The sequence below is a fragment of the Macrobrachium nipponense genome, chromosome 4 (assembly GCF_015104395.2).
Source record: "Macrobrachium nipponense isolate FS-2020 chromosome 4, ASM1510439v2, whole genome shotgun sequence".
Taxonomy (NCBI): domain Eukaryota; kingdom Metazoa; phylum Arthropoda; class Malacostraca; order Decapoda; family Palaemonidae; genus Macrobrachium; species Macrobrachium nipponense.
Window position 1 is genome coordinate 51,466,387 of NC_061100.1, and position 22,026 is coordinate 51,488,412.

The 22,026-nt window shown below is 42.6% G+C and overlaps 1 protein-coding gene across 5 annotated transcripts in view; it reads left to right on the forward strand.

Moving 5' to 3' along the window:
* LOC135210925 (protogenin B-like) overlaps window positions 1–22,026 on the forward strand; it is a 677,376-nt gene that overhangs the window by 426,216 nt on the left and 229,134 nt on the right. For all 5 annotated transcript variants that reach the window (XM_064243892.1, XM_064243894.1, XM_064243893.1 and 2 more), the window contains one exon: window positions 14,677–14,832. In XM_064243892.1, the coding sequence (XP_064099962.1) occupies window positions 14,677–14,832 (156 nt within the window). The remainder of the gene's footprint in view (window positions 1–14,676; window positions 14,833–22,026) is intronic.

Below are 22,026 nucleotides of genomic sequence, written 5' to 3' on the forward strand. Positions count from 1 at the left end.
GGATCAAGGTGTTGTTTTGATTACAATCGTTACGCAGGCGCGCAAGCGCGAATTTCTTTCTTGCCGCACTAAAAAGTATCTGTGACACATCTCTGAAATTATTTAGTCACTTTGACATAATTTTTTTACCATTGTAAATTAGCCGTTACATGGAGTATTATATATGAAAATGTGCGCATTTTTATGTAGAATACAACAATAAAATACTCATGATTGTAGCTTTTATCAGTTTTGAGATATTTTCATATAAATAACAATAATTGCAAAAAATTTCAATCTTTGGTCAACTTTGACTCTACCAAAATGGTCGAAAAACGCAATTGTAAGCAAAAACTCTTATATTTTAGTAATATTCAATCATTTACCTTAATTTTGCAACTAATTGGAAGTCTCTAGCACAATATTTCGATTTATGGTGAATTTATGAAAAAACTTTTTCCTTACGTCTGCGCGGTAACTCTTCCGAAAAAATCATACATGCGATTGTGGTAATGTTTGCACCATTTTAAAATTAGCCGTTATATAAAGTTTTATATATGGAAATGTGCACAATTTCATGCACAATATAACTAAAAACAACCCATGGTTGTAGCTTTTATCAGTTTTGAGATATTTTCATATAAATAACGATAATTGCCAAAATTTCAACCTTCGGTCAACTTTGACCGTACCGAAATGGTCGAAAAACGCAATTGTAAGCTAAAACGCTTATATTCTAGTAATATTCAAGCATTTACCTTAATTTTGCAACAAATTGGAAGTCTCTAGCACAATATTTCAATTTATGGTGAATTTATGAAAAAAAATAACATTTTCTTTACGTCCGTGCAGTAACTTTTCCGAAAAAATCATACGTGCGATTGTGGTAATGTTTGCACCATTTTAAATTAACCGTTACATAAAGTTTTATATATTAAAATGTGCGCAATTTCATGTAGAATACAACAAAAAATAATTGAAGGTTGTAGCTTTTCTCATTTTTGAAATATTTGCATAAAAATCACGATAAATAGAAAAAAACCACGTTCGGTCAACTTTGACTCTACCGAAATGGTCGAAAAACGCAATTGTAAGCTAAAACTCTTACAGTCTAGTAATATTCAGTCATTTTTCTTCATCTTGAAACAAATTCAAAGTCTCTAGCAAAATATTTAGATTTATGGTGAATTTTTAAAAAAATCTTTCCTTCTCTCCGCGCGCGGATTCTCCGCCACAAATCTCCGAAATGCGTACATCCCATTCTCGGAATATTTGCTCCGTTTCATATTAGGCCTTTCATAGAGTTTTATATATGAAAATGTGCGCAATTTCATGTAGAATAAAAAGAAAAAATATTTGAAGGTTGTAGCTTTTCTTATTTCCGAAATAGTTGCATATAAAAAATATATATATAAAAAAATTTGACATTCGGTCAACTTTAACTCGTCAGATATGGTCGAAAACTGCAATTGTAAGCTAATACTCTTACAGTATATTAATATTCAATCATTTGTCTTCATTTTTTGAAAGAAATTGGAAGTCTCTAGGCATATTTTAGATTTATGGTGAATTTTTGAAAAAAAAATATTTGTTTACGTCCGCGCGTTATGAATTCATGCATTATTTTGTGATAATATTTTCTCTGTGTTGCTTTTATCGTTTTACAATGTGTTATATACCAAAATGATCGCAATTTAGTGTACATTACAACAAAAAAAAGGGATTTTGACGAAGGAAAAATCTATTTCTGGGTGATTGGCTCGTGTCGCCCTATGAAAGTAATCCTTAACATCATTCTTTCTAGGTAAAATTCCTAAAATTACCAGAGAAAAACAAAATTAAGAAAATGTCAGTAAAACTGACTCGCTCACTCTTAAAAAGAAGTGTCGGTATGATATAGGGGCGAGTGTGGAACACTACCCCACGAAGACAAACACCAATTAGAACTTCCTTATCAGAATCCCCCTAAGAGAGAGCCTGATACCAACGGGCGATGCAGCCTCTACTACTTACTACTAGAGGACGCCACGGACAGCAGCGCCCCTAGCGGTCATCCCAATTAATTAAAACATAAATACATCTTGTCCTGCAAGGGGGGGGGAGAACAAACCATAAAGAGGGATGGGTTTCATAGGGCGACACGAGCCAATCACCCAGAAATAGATTTTTCCTTCGTCAAAATCCCCCCTTTTCTGGGCTCAGCTCGTGTCGGCCTATGAAAGAGTACCAGAGAAACAGACAAGATGGAAAAGGAAATAATGAAAAACAGATTAAAATGATGGATATAATATAAGTAAATCAGATACAGCATACAAAATAAGCACTTAAACTAACTTATTACAATAATCAATAACAGAATGTTAGTAACTTAAAGTACTAAATGGTATATAATAAAAAATTATAAATATGCATGTAAAATAAGGAAATTTTTTGGATTTACTTAACTAGAAAATATAATTACAATTATATACATATATGTGTCCTACCCTAGCAAAAAAAAATAAGGTAGGTACACTCGAGTCCATCATTAATACAATTAACACAATTAATTCAAATATATACAAACACATTGTGAGTGAAACTTATCACAAACCCAATGGAGGATTTATACAAACATTATTGTGGCCTACCCTAGCATAAATAAGGGTAGGAACACTGAAGTACATATCAGTACAAGGGTGGTTGTCCCTAGCAAAAAATAAGGGACAAACCACTATAAGACACAACGGCTAAGGCTATGATGTTGAGTAGCCTGACGATAGGTTGAGGCATGTTGGTTGAGGTAGGTAGAAAGGAGACCTGGATCAATACTACAACTACTAAGCAGTATCAGGGGAAACTATGTTTCCCGCTGCTTACTGCTGAAAACTTTAAAGATTCCAAGGACTTTAAATAATGCCGTTTAAAGACTGTCGGGGATTTCCATCCAGTATACTTTCTAAGATCCTCAAAGTTGCATATGTTTGGAAATGGAATTAATTGAGGGTGGCTACTCCCCTGATATCATGTGCTTTTGGGAATGACTCAGGGTTGGCTTGTTTAATGAAGTAGAGGATTTGCTGTCTAATGCCTTTAACTGATAAAGTACACCTTTTTTCTCTCATGAAGAGAGCACCCGAGGATCTAGAAGAAGTGCGAGATAGAAAGGCTCTAAGAGTTGATACTGGGCAGAGAGAAGGATCCTGTGGAAGTGGGATAACCTTTCCAAGGAAGCCCACCTTGCAAGAGGATCTTCATTTTTGGCTAAAAGCTACGATCCGGAGCAAGTAGAACTTCTCCTGATGGGAGGAATTCCACATGACCCGCATCCCTGGATAGAGCCGACAGTTCTGAAATTCTAGCTCCTGAGGCTAGGCTTAATAAGAATAGTGTCTTCCTCAGGAGCATTATGAATGTACAAGATGAGTTGTCAGTATCTGAAGCTAGCTTGAGGACATCATTTAAAAACCATGAAACTGTAGTAGGCCTCTGAGAAGGTCTAAGTCTAGCACAGGCTTTAGGGATAGATGTGAAATAAGATTCAGTTAAATCTATCTGAAAACCTACTTGAAAGATTTTCTTCAAAGCCGACTTATGAGTGGTAATCGTGCTAGCTGCTAAACCTTTTTCAAATAAGGATCTGAAAAAGGATATAGCCAAATTAACTGTCATGGTTGTAGTGTTCGATTCTCTCAAGAAAGATGCTAATTTTTTAACAGCTGAGTCATATTGTCTAATGGTTGACTCTCTCTTATCTGATTCTAGGAAGAGAATATTCTGTGGATCAATGTCAGCATCTTTATTAGCCGCAAACTTCATGAAGTCCATAAAGTTAGGGTCTGGAGAGTTCCTGAGGAAGCGAACACAGTCCTCATTTGTACTGATTGTGATAGTTTGGGATTTGGGGGGATCCGTTGAGGTCGGAGACCCAATTTTGCCCAATTCCAAAAGAAGAGGATACCAGTTGCTCTTGGGCCAGTCCCCGGTGCAATCAGAGCTACTATCCCTTTGAAAGACCTTAGTTTGTCTAGGACTTTCAAGAGAAGATTCACTGGAGGAAAAACATAAATTCTCCTCCACTGATTCCAATCCAACGACAGGGCGTCCGTGGCATAAGCCAGAGGGTCCAGGTTGGGGGCCACATAGCAAGGGAGCTTGTGGTTCGCTTGTGAGGCGAAGAGATCCACTTGGAGACCTGGGACTCTCCGGCTTACCCACTGGAATGACCGACGTCCAGAGACCACTCTGATTCCAGAGGAACTGACCGGGACAGGGCGTCTGCTATCACATTTCTTACTCCTGCCAGGTGAGTGGCAGACAGATGCCATTTGTGTTTGCTTGCTAATGCAAAGATGGCTATCATGACATGGTTCACATGCTTGGATTTGGACCCTCCTCTGTTGATGCAATGAACTACCACTGCACTGTCCAAAACTAGCCTTAGATGAGACTTCTTTGGGGGAAGCAGTCTCTTCAGAGTAAGAAATACTGCCATTGCTTCCAACACGTTTATGTGGAGCTGGCGAAATTGAACTGACCAAGTCCCCTGAACCTGTTTGAACTGAGAGTATCCCCCCCATCCGGACAAGGGATGCATCCGTGTGAATGGTTAACACTGGGAGGGGATATTGAAGGTACTTTCTTGGCTAAGTTCTTTTACTTTTGACCAAGGCCGTAGTTGGTTGCGGAGGATCTGTGGAATTACTGACAACTTGTCTCGATATTTGGAGTTTGCTTTTGACCGCCAAATTCGATTTATATCTTTCAGCCTTGCTTTCAGAAGGATATCTGTTATCGACGCAAACTGAAGAGACCCTAGGATTCTCTCCTGGTTTCTTCTTGACGTTTGTTTGCATTTGAGAAATTGCCTGACAGATTTTGCTATTTCCTTCCGTTTGACCACTGGAATTGATAGATTGTGGGAGGACAAATCCCATTGGATTCCTAGCCACTGAAAACGAGATTTCCGGAATAAGTCTGGATTTCGTTTTGTTATCTGGAACCCCAGATGTTCCAGAAAGTGAACTACCTTTTTGGTAGCTTTGAGACATTCCTCGACTGTTGATGCCCAGATCAACCAATCGTCGAGGTATGCCGCTACCATGATTCCCTGAGCTCTCAATTGTTGTACAACCACTTCTGCTATCTTTGTGAATACCCTGGGGGCTACATTCAGACCGAAGGGCATCACTTTGAATGAGAATGTCTGATTTCCTAGCCTGAATCCTAGGATGGGCGGAAGTGCCTGGCTATAGGGATATGATAGTATGCGTCTGTAAGATCGATGGAGCATGTGACGGCTCCACGCGGAAGTAAGGTCCTTACTTGCGAGAGGGTAAGCATCTTGAACTTGTCGCAGCGAATGAAAGAGTTTAGCTTTGACAAGTCTAAGATTACCCTTCTTTTTGTTGAGCCTTTCTTTGGCACGCTGAATAAGCGACCTTGAAATTTTAGATGTTTGACTCTCGCAATAGCTCCTTTCTGAAGGAGTTCTTTTCCGCGTAATCTATCAATTCCTTTGACGGTATTTGTGAAATGATTTGATTGGAGGAGGATCTTGGATCCAGCTCCAGCCTAATCCTTTGGACACTATGCTCTGTGCCCAATTGCTGAACCCCCACCTGTGGCGGAAGAGGAACAGCCTCCCTCCTACCTGGGGAGCCTCATTGCTGATGGGCGGTTGGCCACCACGCCCTCCTCTGAACTGCTTACTCCTTGTGCCCCTTCCTGCGCCACGGTGACGAAAGTAACCTCTCGCCCTACCCCTCGTTGAGAGTAGCCTTGAGCCTCATAAGCAGGGTTAAAGGCAGGCGAGATAGCGTAGGAAGTCGAAGTTGTGATTGCTGGGGCACCAGGAGGAAAGGCTGGGTTTGCTTAGATGTAGCAGGTTGTCCCTGTTGGGTAACTGGGACTGCCTGCACAAACTGCGGCTGATTGCTGGAGTTTTTATTTTTTTATGGCTGGAACCTCTTACCAGCACCTTTCTTTGGTTTCTTGCCAGCGAGGGAACGGATTCCTGTTCCTCTTAGAGGAAATACCCCACCTAGCTCTAAGGCTTGTTGAGTCTAGCAGCTTCGTGGTGGACTTCGTTCACTGCGGACTCTGGGAAGAGATCCGCTCCCCACATGCTCGCAGCCAAGAGTCTATTAGGCTCGTGCCTGATAGTGCACTCTTGAAGAACATGCTTCCGACAGTTCCTCTGGGCTTGGAAGAAGTCAAAGGCGTCTAACAGAACCGTCTGAAACTGCGATTTCGCCAGGATCTTGAACAGCGGTTCGTTAGCGTATGAAAGAGCAGCCATTTCCGTAACGATAAGGGAGTTAAGGGACCTGCCAAACCTAGTTCGCGCATCGAACTCTGCCTGGATTAAGGAATCCGGCAGCCTAGGTAACTTCTCACCGACTGATCCATAGCGCAGTCCGGCTTGAGTTTACCCAGCGTGAAAGTGCTGGCAGGTTTTCCCATAACTCTACCGAAGGCGGGGAAGGGGAAGTGGAGAAGTAGACTCCGACTCTCTCAACTGTGGAACGGGCTCATCCTTGAGGACTGCCTGAAGAGCCTTCTCCACCAATTTCGTGGCGAACGGAAGAGAGACCTCCTCTTCCGTCGCGAAAATCGTGAAGGGGCTCTTATAGGCCTGGAGTCTAGTATTAGTACACTCCCAGTCCTCAAGGCAGTGAACCCATTCCCGTTGGGCGTGATCTCTACTGTAGAGGACTGACTCCTTCGAGATCTTGTCCTCTCTCGTAAGAGCTGTTGGCGTCAGCCTAGCATACCCGATGAAAGGCTGTGACAGACCCGGAGGATAGAACTCGAAGTCCTCAATCCTTCGAGTGCCAAACTCCGGGATCGAAATCATCCCGTCCTTAAAAGGAGCATAGGCAGCTACTCTCCATGGATTGTCCATAGAGAAAGCCGGCAAGGAGTCGTAAGGCGGAAGTTGGAGAATCCCCTGCCCCGTGCTAGAAGCAGGGGAGACTGGGGGAGGAGCCTGAGATAGCCCAGCTACCCGATCCTCATTCTCTCTCATCCTGTTAGAGAGTTCCTGGACCGTCTGTCCAGTTTGAGACAGACTGCTCGACAATTTGCGCGAACATCTGCTCAAAACGTGTTCCCCAAGCTGAAATTTGGGAACCCACCATCGCTCCTACCTGCTCCATCATTCCTGATGAGGCAGGAGAGGGAACGCAGGAGCTGGTGCTTGCTACCCCTGCCGGCATAGCCGGAGAGGGGGCAGCGGAAGCGGGAGAAGGCAGCGACTCGGAGGTAGCGCGAGCCTTCTCCTTCGAAGCCTTGCTTCTGGAGCTCTTCGACTGGGAAGAGCTCGGCTTAGCCTTCACCGCGTCGGCGTATGAAGTCGATGACTTCCTGGCCGAAGAAGACGAAGACGACTTCCTAGAAGTCGTCTTAGACAAGGTCTTCGGTTCTCTCTTTCCCTTCTCCTTAGGAGGTACAGAGAGAGCGGAGGGAGTGCGGCTAGGGAGCTCAGATCCCGGAAAGCCTTGGAAGGAGGCGGAAGAAGAAGGGACAGGAGAAGACCCAGGAGCGCCCAAGGAAAGACCTTGGGCGCCCGACAAACCTACCTCAACCAACAAATCCTCACTTACTACCGCCATCGGCTCGAGATTCAGGTCCAGGGCGGCGACGTCCGGGACTGACTCCTGGGAGGCTACGACCCCAAACGAATTCTGGAGCTCTTGCTGGATGGCGGCTATGACGGGGGCGGCGGACAGGGGTCGACGTAGCCCGTCGACTTGCCCGCAGGAAAGATCTGGATGGCCAGCTTCTATCCAGAATGTAGGCTGCCCTTGGCGGCGTTCTTCCCAAAGCCGCCCACCCACGCTTTCAGGGTGGCGAGGGCGACTTCCCTCACACCGCTAGCCTGAAAGAAAGGCTGGATTAGCTACCAATTGCGGACAGGGTTAACAAACTTACGAACTAGAAGTTGTTAGTAAATTCATAAGTAACCTCATAATGGACTTACCCCATCCCCCAGCTGAGCTACCAGGTCGTAGCATATAGCGCAGGCCTCGTGGTGCCAGACGATCGACTCGTTGTACGAAGTGGCACACGGGGCGTGAGACCTGCACTCGTCATGTCCACAGGGGTCATACAGCGTCGCATTACAGGCGAGGACCTGGCAGTTGGTAGCCTGTAAGTGAAAACGTACATGAGTACAGAGTAAACACTTACAGCCTAACATATGCTCCGCTGGTGCCGGAGCGATAAAGTTAGATAAAACCAGAGCCCCGCTAAAATACGTGTGGTAACCAGGCTGGAAGATAGGCTATGGCTCCGCCAGTGGCGGAGGCACAAGAATCAACCAACTAGGAGTGGTGGTAATGGAAACCACGACGGATAATGGCGGGGATGGTTGATAAAAAGAACATAATAATTCACAAATCATTGTAAAATATCTTATAATAGGGTATATATCCTTAAAGTAGCAAAATAACAACATAAAAACAACTTCTCTCCACCCGTCTACTAGAAGAGTGCGTAGGTAAGGGTAAGCTCCCTTCCGGTAGCGGGGGAGAGATATAAGGATATAGTAGGCAAGCAATCGACCATCCATAGCACCCACCCTGCCCGCTAGCGGAGCCAATATACTATAACCAAAGGGGGGGGGGACCCCGGCTGCGACGGAAGGCTCCTTACGTATCATAAGGGAGGTGGCTGAGTAAAGGGGAGGGGGGGATGGAGGTCCCGGCGAAACACGGCGGGAGCGAGGAAAGGGGGGAGGGATGGCCTACTCCTCCCCACCTCACCAACTACCCGTATGGAGACCCGGTACCTTATAGTGGTCGCCCTATACCCCCTGCTGGCGGAACCCCCCGGCACCTCCGAGAGTGAGAGAGAAGGCGATGAGGTTGTTATGACAACCAAGGGGTCCCCCAGCTCCTCCCTACATCAGAGAGGGAGGGAAGGGGCAGGGTAAGGTGCTATAGTACACGTGACCGCAAGTGGCCTAGGCCACGAGCAACACAACCGTGGTAGGGCCACGTGAACCAAGCTGTACCAACATGTGGAACAAGCACCTAGGCTAGCCTAACACCCTAAATAAAATCATATATCGAAAAGGGGGAAGAGACACTGTTAGTAAGAGAAAAAGAAGCCCAGGAGGAGGCAGACTGTTCCGAAAAACAGAAGCCTACTCGGAGCCAGCGATAGCCGATGAAGAGCAAGAGCCGGGATGCTGGGCCGAAATAAAAATAATAGCCCTAAATACCAAGCTAAGAGAATGGTAGGAGGGCTGGACTAGCTAAAATTCGATGTAAACAATGAATGTGAAAAAGTAAGCCCATAAGCACAAGAAGTCCCAGTATGGAGGACCGGGAATTCTTACGAGGCGGCATGGCCGCCACGAGACAACCGAGGAACCGTATTGACCTATAAAAGAGAAAATACTGGTACCCGGAAGATAAAATTACAGTAAAATGTTACTTATGAGTTACTTAACTTAGCCGTGGCGATAGCAGAGCGTTCCATGGTTCCAAAGCGGATAATCTCAAGAAAAAACACGAGCACAAGAAAATGGCGACTTGTCGCTAGTGCTAAAAATTAAGGATGACCGCTAGGGGCGCTGCTGTCCGTGGCGTCTCTAGTAGTAGTAGTAGAGGCTGCATCGCCCGTTGGTATACGGGGGGGCTCTCTCTTAGGGGGATTCTGATAAGGAGTTCTAATTGGTGTTTGTCTCGTGGTAGTGTTCCACACTCGCCCCTATATCATACCGACACTTCTTTTTAAGAGTGAGCGAGTCAGTTTTACTGACATTTTCTTAATTTTGTTTTTCTCTGGTAATTTTAGGAATTTTACCTAGAAAGAATGATGTTAAGGATTACTTTCATAGGCCGACACGAGCTGAGCCCAGAAAGTAACTTGTTACCTTTAACCGTTTTGTGCACAGCGCGATTTGAATACAATTATATATGAAATTTTGTTTTTGCGCTATCATATATCGCATTATTTATATATGATAATGATAATTTTTTTCATTTCTGATGGTTGCATACTAAACTTCAGGCAATGACAAAAAAAGGAGCCAAAAATGAACTCTTAATCTTGAAAACTAAGCGCGCTGTGATTTTTTGAAAAAAATATTTTTTCTGCTTCTGCGCTCACTCTGAAACACCTCCGGCACACGGGAGACAATTTTTTTTTTACCGCTTCGGCGTAAGAGGGTTAAGTAGAGGCAACGCCTGACTACTGTCTCGCCACTACAGGTCGAGAGGAGCTCTGACCAGAGGCAGTATCTTCCTGCTATAGCTCTCTCACCAGATAAGGATACATCAAGCATTTTTTCAATGCTAGCTAATTTACTATTATAAATTCATCACATTACTGAGTGTTTTCAAGTAGTACTTATATGTCCATTCTGTCCCACCTCCTCTCAATGAGGGATTCAGCTATGTAAGGCAGTCCCCAGTTATCGGCAGGGTGCTGATAAACAAAAACTGCCATTAACCAAAACTCGGTAATTTATGGTACTTATGGGGCAGATAATCGGTGAATGGCACCTCGGTTAGGTATGTTATGATGCCATAACATACGGCACTGATACCTGAAGATGGTGCATTATGGCGCCATCAAATGCTGATTTAATGGTGCTAGACAAGCACCAGAAAACTGCATTGCCATTAATTGAGTCTGCTGATAACCAGGGACTGCCTAGCTACTTGATAAGTTTCTTATATCAAAATGACATTTTTATATGATAAAATTATATTATATACAGTCAAACGAAGGGTTTTCGTACACCTCTCTTTTCGTATCTTTCAGTTTTCGTACACGAAAACGCTTCATCTGGGGCCCAGCATGTGACCAGGCCCTGTATCGATCAGCCAAACAAAGAATTCCATCTTCTCTCGTGACCCATTCTGCCTTTGTTTCTCACTGAACATGAACCTCTGCGCTCGTAGTCCCCATCACCATGTGTATGTTGTGCCTTGGGCCAATTTCACCTTAAAAAATCATTGCAAAGTAGCCATCATGGGGCCAAAGAAAGTTGCAAGTGCCGTCCCTTCGGTAAAAATGGCCAGGAATACAATTTAATTTAAGAAAGAACTTGTAGCGAAGTATGAAAGTGGTGCATGTGTAGCTGATCTCGCTAGGATGTATGGCAAGTCAGTGTTGACAATGAGCTCTATCCTAGCAAAGAAACATGAAGTCAAGGCAGCTGATGTTGCGAATGGGGTCACGTCATTATTGAAATAGAGATCGCAGTTATGGAGGATGTTGAAAAGTTGTAGTTGGTGTAGATTAACGAAAAACAGTTAGTTGGGGATAGTGTGTCTGAACGATCATTTGTGAGAAAGTTAGGATGTTGCATGTTGATTTTAGTAAGAAAATACCAACAAGTGTTACTTTTATAGATTTCAAGGCCAGCAGAGGCTGGTTTGAAAAATTCAGAAAGCGTACAGGCATCCATAGTGTTGTACAGCATGGGGAGGCTGTGAGCTCAAATAAACATGCCGCTGAAGAATTCGTTGGTGAATTCAAGGAGTATCTTGAGGCTGAAGGATTCCTCCCACAGCAGGTCCTCAATTGTGGTGAGACAGGCCTGTTTTGTAATTTTGGAGCCTAAATCAAAATCTGTGATGATCTGCGCTTACTCTTCCATGATATTGCGTTCAGTATGGTATCCACGGAAGTGCTTGCAAGCTACCATTACATTTTCAGATGACCAGTTTCTAATGTAATGAGCTGTGATTCCCATGTACGATCTTATCTGATTGGATGTAACCTTTCTGGAGCATAATATATAACAATCACGCTCCTTGCAGATTGCCTTGAAATTGACATATCAGCTAGGAATGAGGGCTAATGAAAGACTAAACTACTGAATTACAGAACTGATCATGTTGCCTGCAGGTGCAGATAGGAAGTGAACAGGTTGAAGGTTCATTCTTGAATTGATTGCACAAAAATTGGCTGATATTATGTTGATACACAACATTTATATGCTAAGTCATTGAATTAAACTTGATATATCCTTATGTGATATATCCTTATTATTTACATAAATAATTTTTTATAACAAATAATCCACATATTATAGTCAAGTTACTGTCAGTATTAGTGCAGTTTTTGTTATACGATTTGTTATGCAATACAGCACACTAAGTGATGTTCTTAAAAAGTACTTAAAAGTACTTGATGTTTCAAGTAGTTTTTTGGCCAAGCACAAGTACATGTACATTAAATTTTAAAATCTCAAGTACAAGTACGTACTAAAAATTTCAGACCCATGCCCTGGTGTATATATACATACATATAGTACTCAGAAACACTAAATGTTTTCCATTTTGGATGGGGAAACAAATATACATGGTAAAAAGTGTTTGCAAACAATTTTGCAGTTTCCAAACTTTGTGTCCTAGTGTGGACAGGTCTAGACTTCATAGAGCATTGGTATGTCATATGTACTGGGCTATGTAACTAAGAGAAGGACAGTTTCTTCCCATCCCCAGTTTGCTATGTTATTTGTCATTCTCTCTCTCTGCTTCTTTATATTTAGCATGAGGCAATATTTAAACAAATTACCAACCTCATTTTAAAGACATACACAGATGATCTCTGCCTGACAAGCCAAGGCAAGTAATTTGAAGTCATTGAACGCTGTCCGACCAATGAGCTTTCCGGACGACCAGATTACTGAAAATCCAATTTCCTGAACGTCAACCCAGGAAAAACACAAGTCTGTGCATTCCATCTTAGAAACCATCTTGTGCAACAAGAGCTGGAGATAATCTGGGAGGGTAAGCATCTAGACAATGACCAATACCCAGTTTGCTTGGGTATCACTCTTGATCGGACACTCCTTCAGAGGAGAAATGCTCAAAGAGGAATAACCTCATAAGCCAGTTGATGACTTCATAGTGGGGGACAGACCCATGCACATTGTGAACATCAGTACTAGCACGTTGCTAAACTACTGCTGAGTTCTGCTCCCCAGTTTGGGAACGATCATGCCATGTAAGCAAGGTGGGTGCTGAGCTGGGTTGTGTTGACTCATCACAGGCTTACTCAAGCCAACACTGTTACCACTGGTCTATGGACTGGCAGGTATGTATCGCACCACCGCACATCCATCAATGCCAATCAAGAACACAGAAATATCTAGAAAAAACTGACAGTACACACCCACTCTACCACCACCAAGAAGTGAAGAGACGTCTTCCATCAAGAAAAAGTTTCATGATGGTTGAAAGCCTGCAACCTAAGGATGCCACGAAGCACAGGGTGGATTAATGGAAGTCATACAGCCAACTTAAAGAAGCTATCGTGGTCCAAGAACCCTGCAAGTCATTGCCATGGGTACTAACTTACCAAGGAAGGACTGGAGAACACTGAACAGTGCTCACAGTGGCATAGGGAGAACGAGGGATAACCTCCACAAGTGGGACTCCATTCTCACACCAAATTGTTCCTGTGGCTATCAAGTCCAAACCATGACACATCCAGATCAACTGTGGAGTGGGTCCAATATGCACTGGAGAAGAGCAATGCTAATGAAGCTGCCCAAAAATGGCTTATGTGCTGCCACAACAAGATATGAATGAATGAACTGTAAAGTGCAGGCATCCAATATAAAGGTCAGGAGTCATGAAACCATAGCTAAGTTGTGTCCAACTCCTTTAACTCTGAGAAGGAAGTTTATTTTTCATATTGCCTTGTGGATATCCCCAAATATATTTCATCTAAAAGACCATGATTTCTATTGCTCCTCATGTGGCTGCAAGTCAAGTTATTGTAACATCCTGTAGAAAAATGGGCTCTTCTGACTTTAGATTCCTCTTTCTCTCCCTGGTAGCTTTGGTGTTTGTTTCTACACTGTGTGGAAAAGAGTAAGTGACTATATACGTACAGAGAAGAATTAGTGGTACAGTATTGTCTTCATTGTTGCAACAGCTTTAAGCAGTCCAACCCATGACCTTACTAACAGAGCCCAGAGCCATTCGGTTTCAAGACCCTTGTTTGTCTGCAGAAATTCTGGACTCATAAACTTTTCCTTCAGCAGTTCATTGGTTACAATGTCTAGGAAGGTCAACCAATGAGAGCAGCTGATCCTTCTTTCCAAATAGCTACACAGTCTGTTGTTAAGTGATTTGTTTTTAAGAAAAAACAAATACAGCTTTTAAAACCACAAATAATTTTAGAGCATAAACCCATTACATTATGGGGAAAAAATGTTGCATCCTTACCTCCCACATATTTTTCAGTAAGGTCAGATGACTCAATGACCATTTTCTGCTAGTTAGGAGTTTCAGAGTCCAAAAATACAGATGGGCATGTTCTATTCTTCTAGAACAGTTAAAGATTGGACTGACACATTTAGACAATTGTAAAGTGGTGAGTTAGCACTGGTTTATAAACAAAAATGTAGATTTATTTTTAATATTTACAAATCTTTAATATACTGAATTAGCATTTTCCCAGTCCAAGTGGTATTTCACAAAAATCTCTAGCTTGCTTAAACTTCTAATGAAATTATAACGTAGGCAGTAAGCTGGTCCTCAAAGCAATTCTTTTATTTATTATCACATCAGCCAACTAACTTTCTTTTAGATTTTTAAGCATAAAATGGAAGGTTTGTGTTATGGAGCAAGAAAATGTAATTTTTTTCTTTTAAGAATTATCTTCTTTCACCTTAAAACTTATTTGAAATTCTGATTATCAACACTTTTCAATACTGTTACCATTTTTTTCTTTTAACAGAGGGAAATAAACTTGAGATCAGTGTTGTATCTTCAAATGTGTCATATTTGCTTGAAAAGTTAACTCCAAACACAAACTACACTGTGTATCTGAGAGCTTACAGTACCTCAGCATCAGATATATCAGAACGGATAACTTTTCAAACTGACGAAGATGGTAAGTTTCATTCCTTGTTTGTTTTGTAACTATGTCATTATTAATGCTTTTTTGGCTGGCATACAGAGATTGAAGTCTTACTTTTTATGTGAGAGCCAACAATGAAACACTAGAATTTTCATTCGTTAAAGTCACAAGCTTGTTACCTTCACTCATTGTCATCATTCAAACTCTTGCCGGGAATACTTCAAGTCAAATGTAGAATACTTTAGTATCTTTGTCTCATGAGAAGGGACTCTCCTTTCATAGAATTTCTCTAGTATACTATTAAGTTACTCTTGCATTCATTATTATGTTGTTAATAAATTCTCAGTCTTCCATGTATCACTTGGTGGAGATTAAAACCTTTAGGCCATAACTCAGTATTACAGCATTAACATGGAGCTTGCTGAAAAGGCTGTAAACTTACAAAACAACCTGCAGCATAGCTGCTGTTTTCCCTCTAAGGGCTTACAATCTCATCATCCCCCAGGGATCCAAGATGGACCAAATAATCTCAAAGAACTCTCTTACAGTTGGTCTCAGCCAGAATAATGCTGTTGGCACACTGATTTTTTCCTTCATCCTACTCGCACAGATGTGACAACAGTGCAAATGTTGGCTGCCTTCCTCATTACACACTGTCACAAAGTTTATGTGGCCCCAGTGTTTGTTCCGGAAGTAGTGCACTTGTTGATCATCATAACACCACTAGCTAACTACATAGTTTAGTTCTAAGACCCAGTGAAAAGTTTTAGTTCCTTAAAGTTTTAATGGGTATGTTTATATTTGTTAAAATTGGGAGCCAGTAGGTCTCCTGCAAGGCAAGAATTCAAGAGGAGAATGTTAGGCTACAATATAGTTGCCATGCAGTTTTTTCCTGTCTGACAGTGATAATGAGCAATACAGGCAGTCCCGGGATAATTGGGGGTTTCAGCTATCGGCTGAGTGCCTGTAACTGAAAATCACATTAACCAATGCTGAAAGTGCCTATGAATCCACTTAATGGCCTGTTAAGCAGTTTACTGGCGCTGATAAACTGCTTACTGGCTCCGAAAATCTGGTTAATGTCGTCATTAGCCAAACACCATAAAACTAAAACACAATTAACTGATAACAGCATCAACTGATACCACTGTTAACCAGGGATTCTCCCTGTTTTGCAATAAAATTAGACAATTTTGTTATTGAAACTTAGTCAGCGACTTTTTTTTTTTAGGCATTGATAGATATTTTGGGGTTACTAAAAGAGTAAATCAGATTAGCCTAACTTGTTTGTGAAACATAGCCATGATAGTAGTTCTTAATCATGCTTGGCTTATGAACCTTGGTGTTTACTGAAGACCAGTATTTCCTTTGTAATATTTCATAATCAAATTAATAGCCTTTGTGATAAAGAAAGTTTCCAGTTATCCTTAGAATTGGGGTTCCTTTCAAGTCTTAAAGGAAATATTCAAGTGCTTCTACTTCCAATGGGTATTACACCACCAATAGTGACATCACAGGTGATGAGAAAAATTGTTCTGGCAGTTGTCATTTCCATAAGTCTTAGTGATAATGATTTTAAATAAATTTGGCACAATAATTCCAACAATTGATGATTTTAATTATATACCAACTCATACCCTATAACTTTATCAGGTGCTTGAAATAAACTTGGTAATCAGAAGTTATGAAATGTATAGGAATACATTTTATATGGGTATTTCTTTAAGGCAATGTTGTTATAGTAATTGTGAATTGATATTTCAGTACACCACTGCTCTTTTATGGATATGACTCATTGATCATATGACCTTATATCATACTATGGACACATACCTGTGGCCTTGTCAACCTGATTTAATTTGAATTTTATGCTACCTATACAGTGCTACTATATATAAGTAGCTAACACCAGATAAGTTTTAATAAACACTTGTTCCTTTTATCATTACTGACCAGCAGTTATGCAGGACCCTCAGATTACCTATGCTGTAGCGAATTGCTCAATTTGCATATTGCCTGTGAAGTGGCTCATAACCACCTGCCATGAGCTAGCCCCCGAAGGAATAAAGAAGAATTTGGTTGGTTGCCAGAAGTGAAACATGTAACATGCTTCTGGTAGCAAGTTTAAATGATGAAAGCTCTCATTTGTTCCTACACAATATATGCTTACGATGAAGCTGGAACACGGCCGTAAAACTGTTGAACAAGGCGGTTAGGCGGTACCGTCCTGTAGGTAAGGAGGCCTGCCTGCCCAGATGTAAACATTCCACTTTGCTTTTAGCCGCCTTCCGATTAAGAGGAGTTTTCAGGAGCTTTTGCCGACTGTCATTACTCTCAATTTTCCGGGTGGGATCATTCTTTTATTGTTTTAATAGATTTTGAATATATTGTGTTTGATATTAATAATTAATATACAACCCACTTTTTGTGATAGCCTTTTAAGCCCCCTTACCCTTTCATGTCTTGGGGGTCGGTGGCAAGGATGTTTACAAAACCCCTCATCACCTTCTCTCACCCTTTGATATTAAGGGCAAGATAGTATATTTGTTTTTTATTATTTGGAGGATTTTTGCGGGGGGGGGAAAACTTCAGAGATTTCTCCTTTTCCTTCGCCCTCTTCACCTGCTTGTCGGGCGAGGAGGGGCAGGGGGGTGTGTGTGGTGTTGATATTTGGGGATCTCCTCTGATTTTGGAGGGCAGTGCATTTGGTTCAAGAAGAGTCACCTTTTTTATTAATCATGTTTTCTTTTTTCTACAGGCTAACAGTGAGCTATAGTAGATCAAAGCAGTAGATGGTTGGGTATCTCTTCACGTTGATTATGCTAACCCTCGGGATTGTACCTGTGACATGATAGCATGCTGTGGCATTGATCCTCAAGTGTGTGTACAGTTCCCCTGCTGTGAATCATGTTAGAGTGCTGCTGTTATCCTGGAGATTTATCACTGGACAGCATCTGCTTCCAGCTGCCTTGTGGTTCTTGACTCTGCTTCTGATGATGTCTGTTCTTGATCCTGTAGAAGCAGCAGGTGCTTCTGATGATGTCTGTTCTTCATCCTGTAGAAGAAGCCCTGCTGAAGAACATTGTCCTCCACCGCCCTTCCCTTTCCTGAAGCTCGAGGAGGCCCCGGAATGCGGACTGTCCTCCTTTGGCCAAGAAGAGGAAGGATGTTTCCCCTCCCCTAAGAAGTCCTCCTACAGGATTTATAATGGTCTGCCTCCTCCTGAGGAAGCAGTGGGTTCTCTCGTTGACTCTTCCCAACCTTCGGGTTCGGGAACCGATTTGCTTGCCCCTTGGCTTACATTTTGGGAACAGCAGAAGTGCAGGCTTTAGCTTGCATTCCTGTCACCTGTCTAGTGTCGGGCGCTCGTTTGCAAGCCATTCTGAGTGTTCATGTTTCTTTGATTCATGAGCATCCAGAACTGTTGATGGACTATCCCAGTTCAGGCACAGGACAAGAAAAGGGGTGAAGCATTCACTTGTTTCGCCCCTTCCTGCCAGCATGTCAAACACTCAAGGAGTGCTCGTCAGTGTTAGGTCGGTTCCCACCTGGTGGTCCGATTCTGAGGATTCAAACACCTTAAAACAGTGTTCTCTGTGGCTCTTTCCATCCTTTGGATGGAATCCAGTTCTAAGTCTCTTGTGGGGACTTGCATTTTGGGAGGCTCAAGTACATATTCTGTTGAATCACACTCCTGATCCAGTTCTACGGAAATTGAGAAGGATCTCCCAGTGATTTGGAGTTTTGGTGAGTGCATGAATTCCTTGGAATTTCTGGCACTCTCCGAGTGTTTGGTTTTCTGTGATTTCCAAACACTCGGTCAAGACAGGCATTCATGATATTGTTGTCACAAGAGTTGGAAGTCTCACTGAGTGCTTGATTTCCTGGGAATTTCAGGTGCTCATCGAGTGCTGGCAGTTGCCGAGTGCGTGCTTGGTTTCTTGTAATTTCCGAACACTCGGGTGGGACAAGTGTTCCTGATGATTGTCTTTACTATAATTGGGAGTCTTGCCGGGCGTTTACAAAACGAGTCTCTATTCACCAAGTGCTTGGTTATGTCAGGAATTCTGGCACTTGCCAAGGACTTTTTTCAAGAGTGCTTGGATGGCGAGATGACCCTCTCTACCAGTACAGTAGAGTTCGCTCTTCAGCCTGGTTTGGGCTTATGCAGAGCATGAAACTGCATGCCAGCACCTTCTTGGTGCATAGTAAAGTCCTGTCCTTGTGTCTTGGACCTTAGGATCCTAACACATGGGACAGCAGTCGTAGAATCCCTCTTTAATCTTCTTCTTGGGGCTTCAGCCTCTAAAGAAAATAGTGAAGTTGGGAGGAAGTGATAGTTCTCTGCTGATGATTACCGCTCATAATTACGTGGCTGTGATCTGCTCAGCCTGTCTGGGTTGGCTGAGTTGAGTGCTCAGCTATGCCGAGCGAACTCTCTGCTCTTGTTCAGGACGGTTCTTTGCCCTAACATAGCACCCTCCTTTCCTGTGTGGTGATCTTCATGCAGTCCTGGTGTCATCTCATCAGGTACAAGCAGTCCCCGGGTTACGACAGTCTCGGCTTGCGACTTTCTGAGGTTACGACGCTTTTCAATTATATTTATCAGAAATTATTTCCAGGGTTACGACGCATGTTCCAGGGTTACGACACATGCTCCAGAGTTACGACGCCTACAAACGCTGATCTGGCAGATGAAATATGACACCAAAAATGCAAAATAATCAATATTTAAATTTTTTTTGATGAAAAATGCAGTAAGAATGCAGTTTACATAGTTTTGAATGCACCCAAAGCATTAAGAGTAAGGTTTTCTTAGGATTTTTGACAATGTTCCGGCTTACGACGATTTTTGGCTTAAGACACGTCTCAAGAACGGTACTCCCGTCGTAACCCGGGGGCTGCCTGTGCTCAAGTTCCACAGGAAGATGTCATCATCTTCTGCCACCCCTCCCCTTCTTTTCCCAGACTCAGTTGGTCTATGAAGAAAAGGGTAGATGTTGCAAGTTTTTGCCAACCATGGTCACACTGAACTCCACTACACTCTCACTCGTGTTTGCACAAACGAACCAGTTGGTGGAGAGAAGGCTCCGTTTGGTGAGAGAGAACCTCTCTCTCCCTTCAGGAAGGGTTTTTTGCTGAGGCAAATATGCTTTCTTAAATCTGTCCATTGCCATCATCACTGCAAGTTGATGATTGAGCTCATTATTGCCCCCTCCTGCTTGGTTCCACCAGAAGACTGGGCAGGAACATTCAATCCTTCTCTCCTTTTCCCTGTACTTCCTGGGTTACACTGGTATGAGTGAGGGAATAAGAGGAACTCTATGGAGTTTTCTCCCCAGCATTTGGCTGTGAGAGCCTATATTTCCTGGTTCGGTCATCAGATCTCACTAGGCATATGCTCAAGCTGTTCAGGATGGATTTCACTAGGAAGTGTTTAACTCCACCTCTGCAATGTTCGGCATGAATTAGTCTTTGGTGTCTTGTACTCACCATAGAAGCTTCCCTTTGGGACAGCTTCACTATCACTCTCTTCATCAGATAATGAAAGAGGTATGCATCCAGTCCTTATTCTTTTTTCATTTTCAAAGGTGAGGAAACCAATGTGGCCATATTACTGATGGTTGACTGAGCATCATAGGCTAGGCTACGTATGTAGTATATACTGTTTGGGGTAGGCGCAAATATTGTTGCTAATAATTAAACATGGAAAATCAAGCCTAATTATTGCAGCAAATTAATAAAATATTGAAAATAAGCTGAATTATGTCTGTCACAAACTTGAGAAAAATTGTCTAAGTTACATGGCGAGCTAGTGGCGTGAGTAGATGTAAACAAACCATAATACAGAATTTACTGGAATATTGTATACAAAATCACTTTAAAATATCTTTCAATAGTATATGTTATGATATGAACATTTTTTTTCCATAAAATATCCATGTAAAATAGGGGCACATTTTATAGCCTCTTTATGCTTTATGAATGCGATGTCATTATCGGCAGAGTAATACCCATTGGAAGTAGATCCCTTTAAATGTATTTCTTTATAATTGGAAAGAATCCTGATACTGAGGATAACTGGGGAACTATCGGTATCCCAAAACCCTCTACTAGTTTGATTATGAAATAATGAAATACTACCAAGAAAGTATTACCCTTTAGTAAATAACAATGCTCGTAAGTCAAGAACAACTGGGAACTATGAATTATGAGCAGGCTGCAAAATGTTTTGGGAGGCAAAAGCACTGTCTGAACCTGAAAAAACACACATGTAGTACTTCATTTAATTTACAATGTTTATGAATAAAGTAAACTTCATCACCTGTCCTTGCACCCTTCAACCCAGCCTTGCCCATGGTCCTGCAAACAGACGCCTCACGCCTGCATGGCCTTGGATATGCCCTGCTTCAAGACAACGGCCGTGGTCAGATGCATCTTGTCCAGTGTTGCTCTAATTTCCTGAGGACACAGAAACTCACTACGCTACCACGACACAACTTCAGCCAGAGTCACAAGAATGTTCTGTGTCTTCATCTTTGAGGTTAGTGTCCCACTCTGCTTACGGACTGATAGAGGACCCCATTCTCCAGCCAAGAATTCAAGCAATTAGCTGACTGCTGGGGCATTCATCACTTCATCACTTCTCCACATTACCCTCAGTCCAATGGACATGCAGAACCTGCAGTAAAAGCTGTCAAACACCTCGCCATCAAGACCGCCCCATCTGGGAACATATTTTGTGAAGCTTTTGACAGAGGTATGCTGGAACTTCAGAACACCCCAACCCCTGCTGGACATTCCCCTGCACAGATTCTATGTGGCCACCTTCTACGCACATGTGCCAGCCCACCCCCAGTCATTCACGGATGAGTGGCAAACTAAGACTGTGGACTACAACTGTTGTACTCTGCCCCCCCCACTGAATGAGCCACGAGCCTTTACAACTCACATGCCTGCCCATTAACCAAACTCACCATTAGCCAGTGAGTCAGGATCCAGGATGCCATGATGGGACAAGGTCAGCAGGTCAAGACAGTATGAGGTGTACCTTCCTAGTGGTCGTGTATGGTTCCGAAACCAAAGACATTTGCGCCCAGTGCCTAATATTAGTGATGATTCCTCTCTCCAAGTCCCTGTGTCCTCTTGCTTTGGCCTGGAAAGAGAGCCACCATTTAACCCTTCAGATGCCCCTCATCGTTCATCACAACTTGCTGATAGGCATCC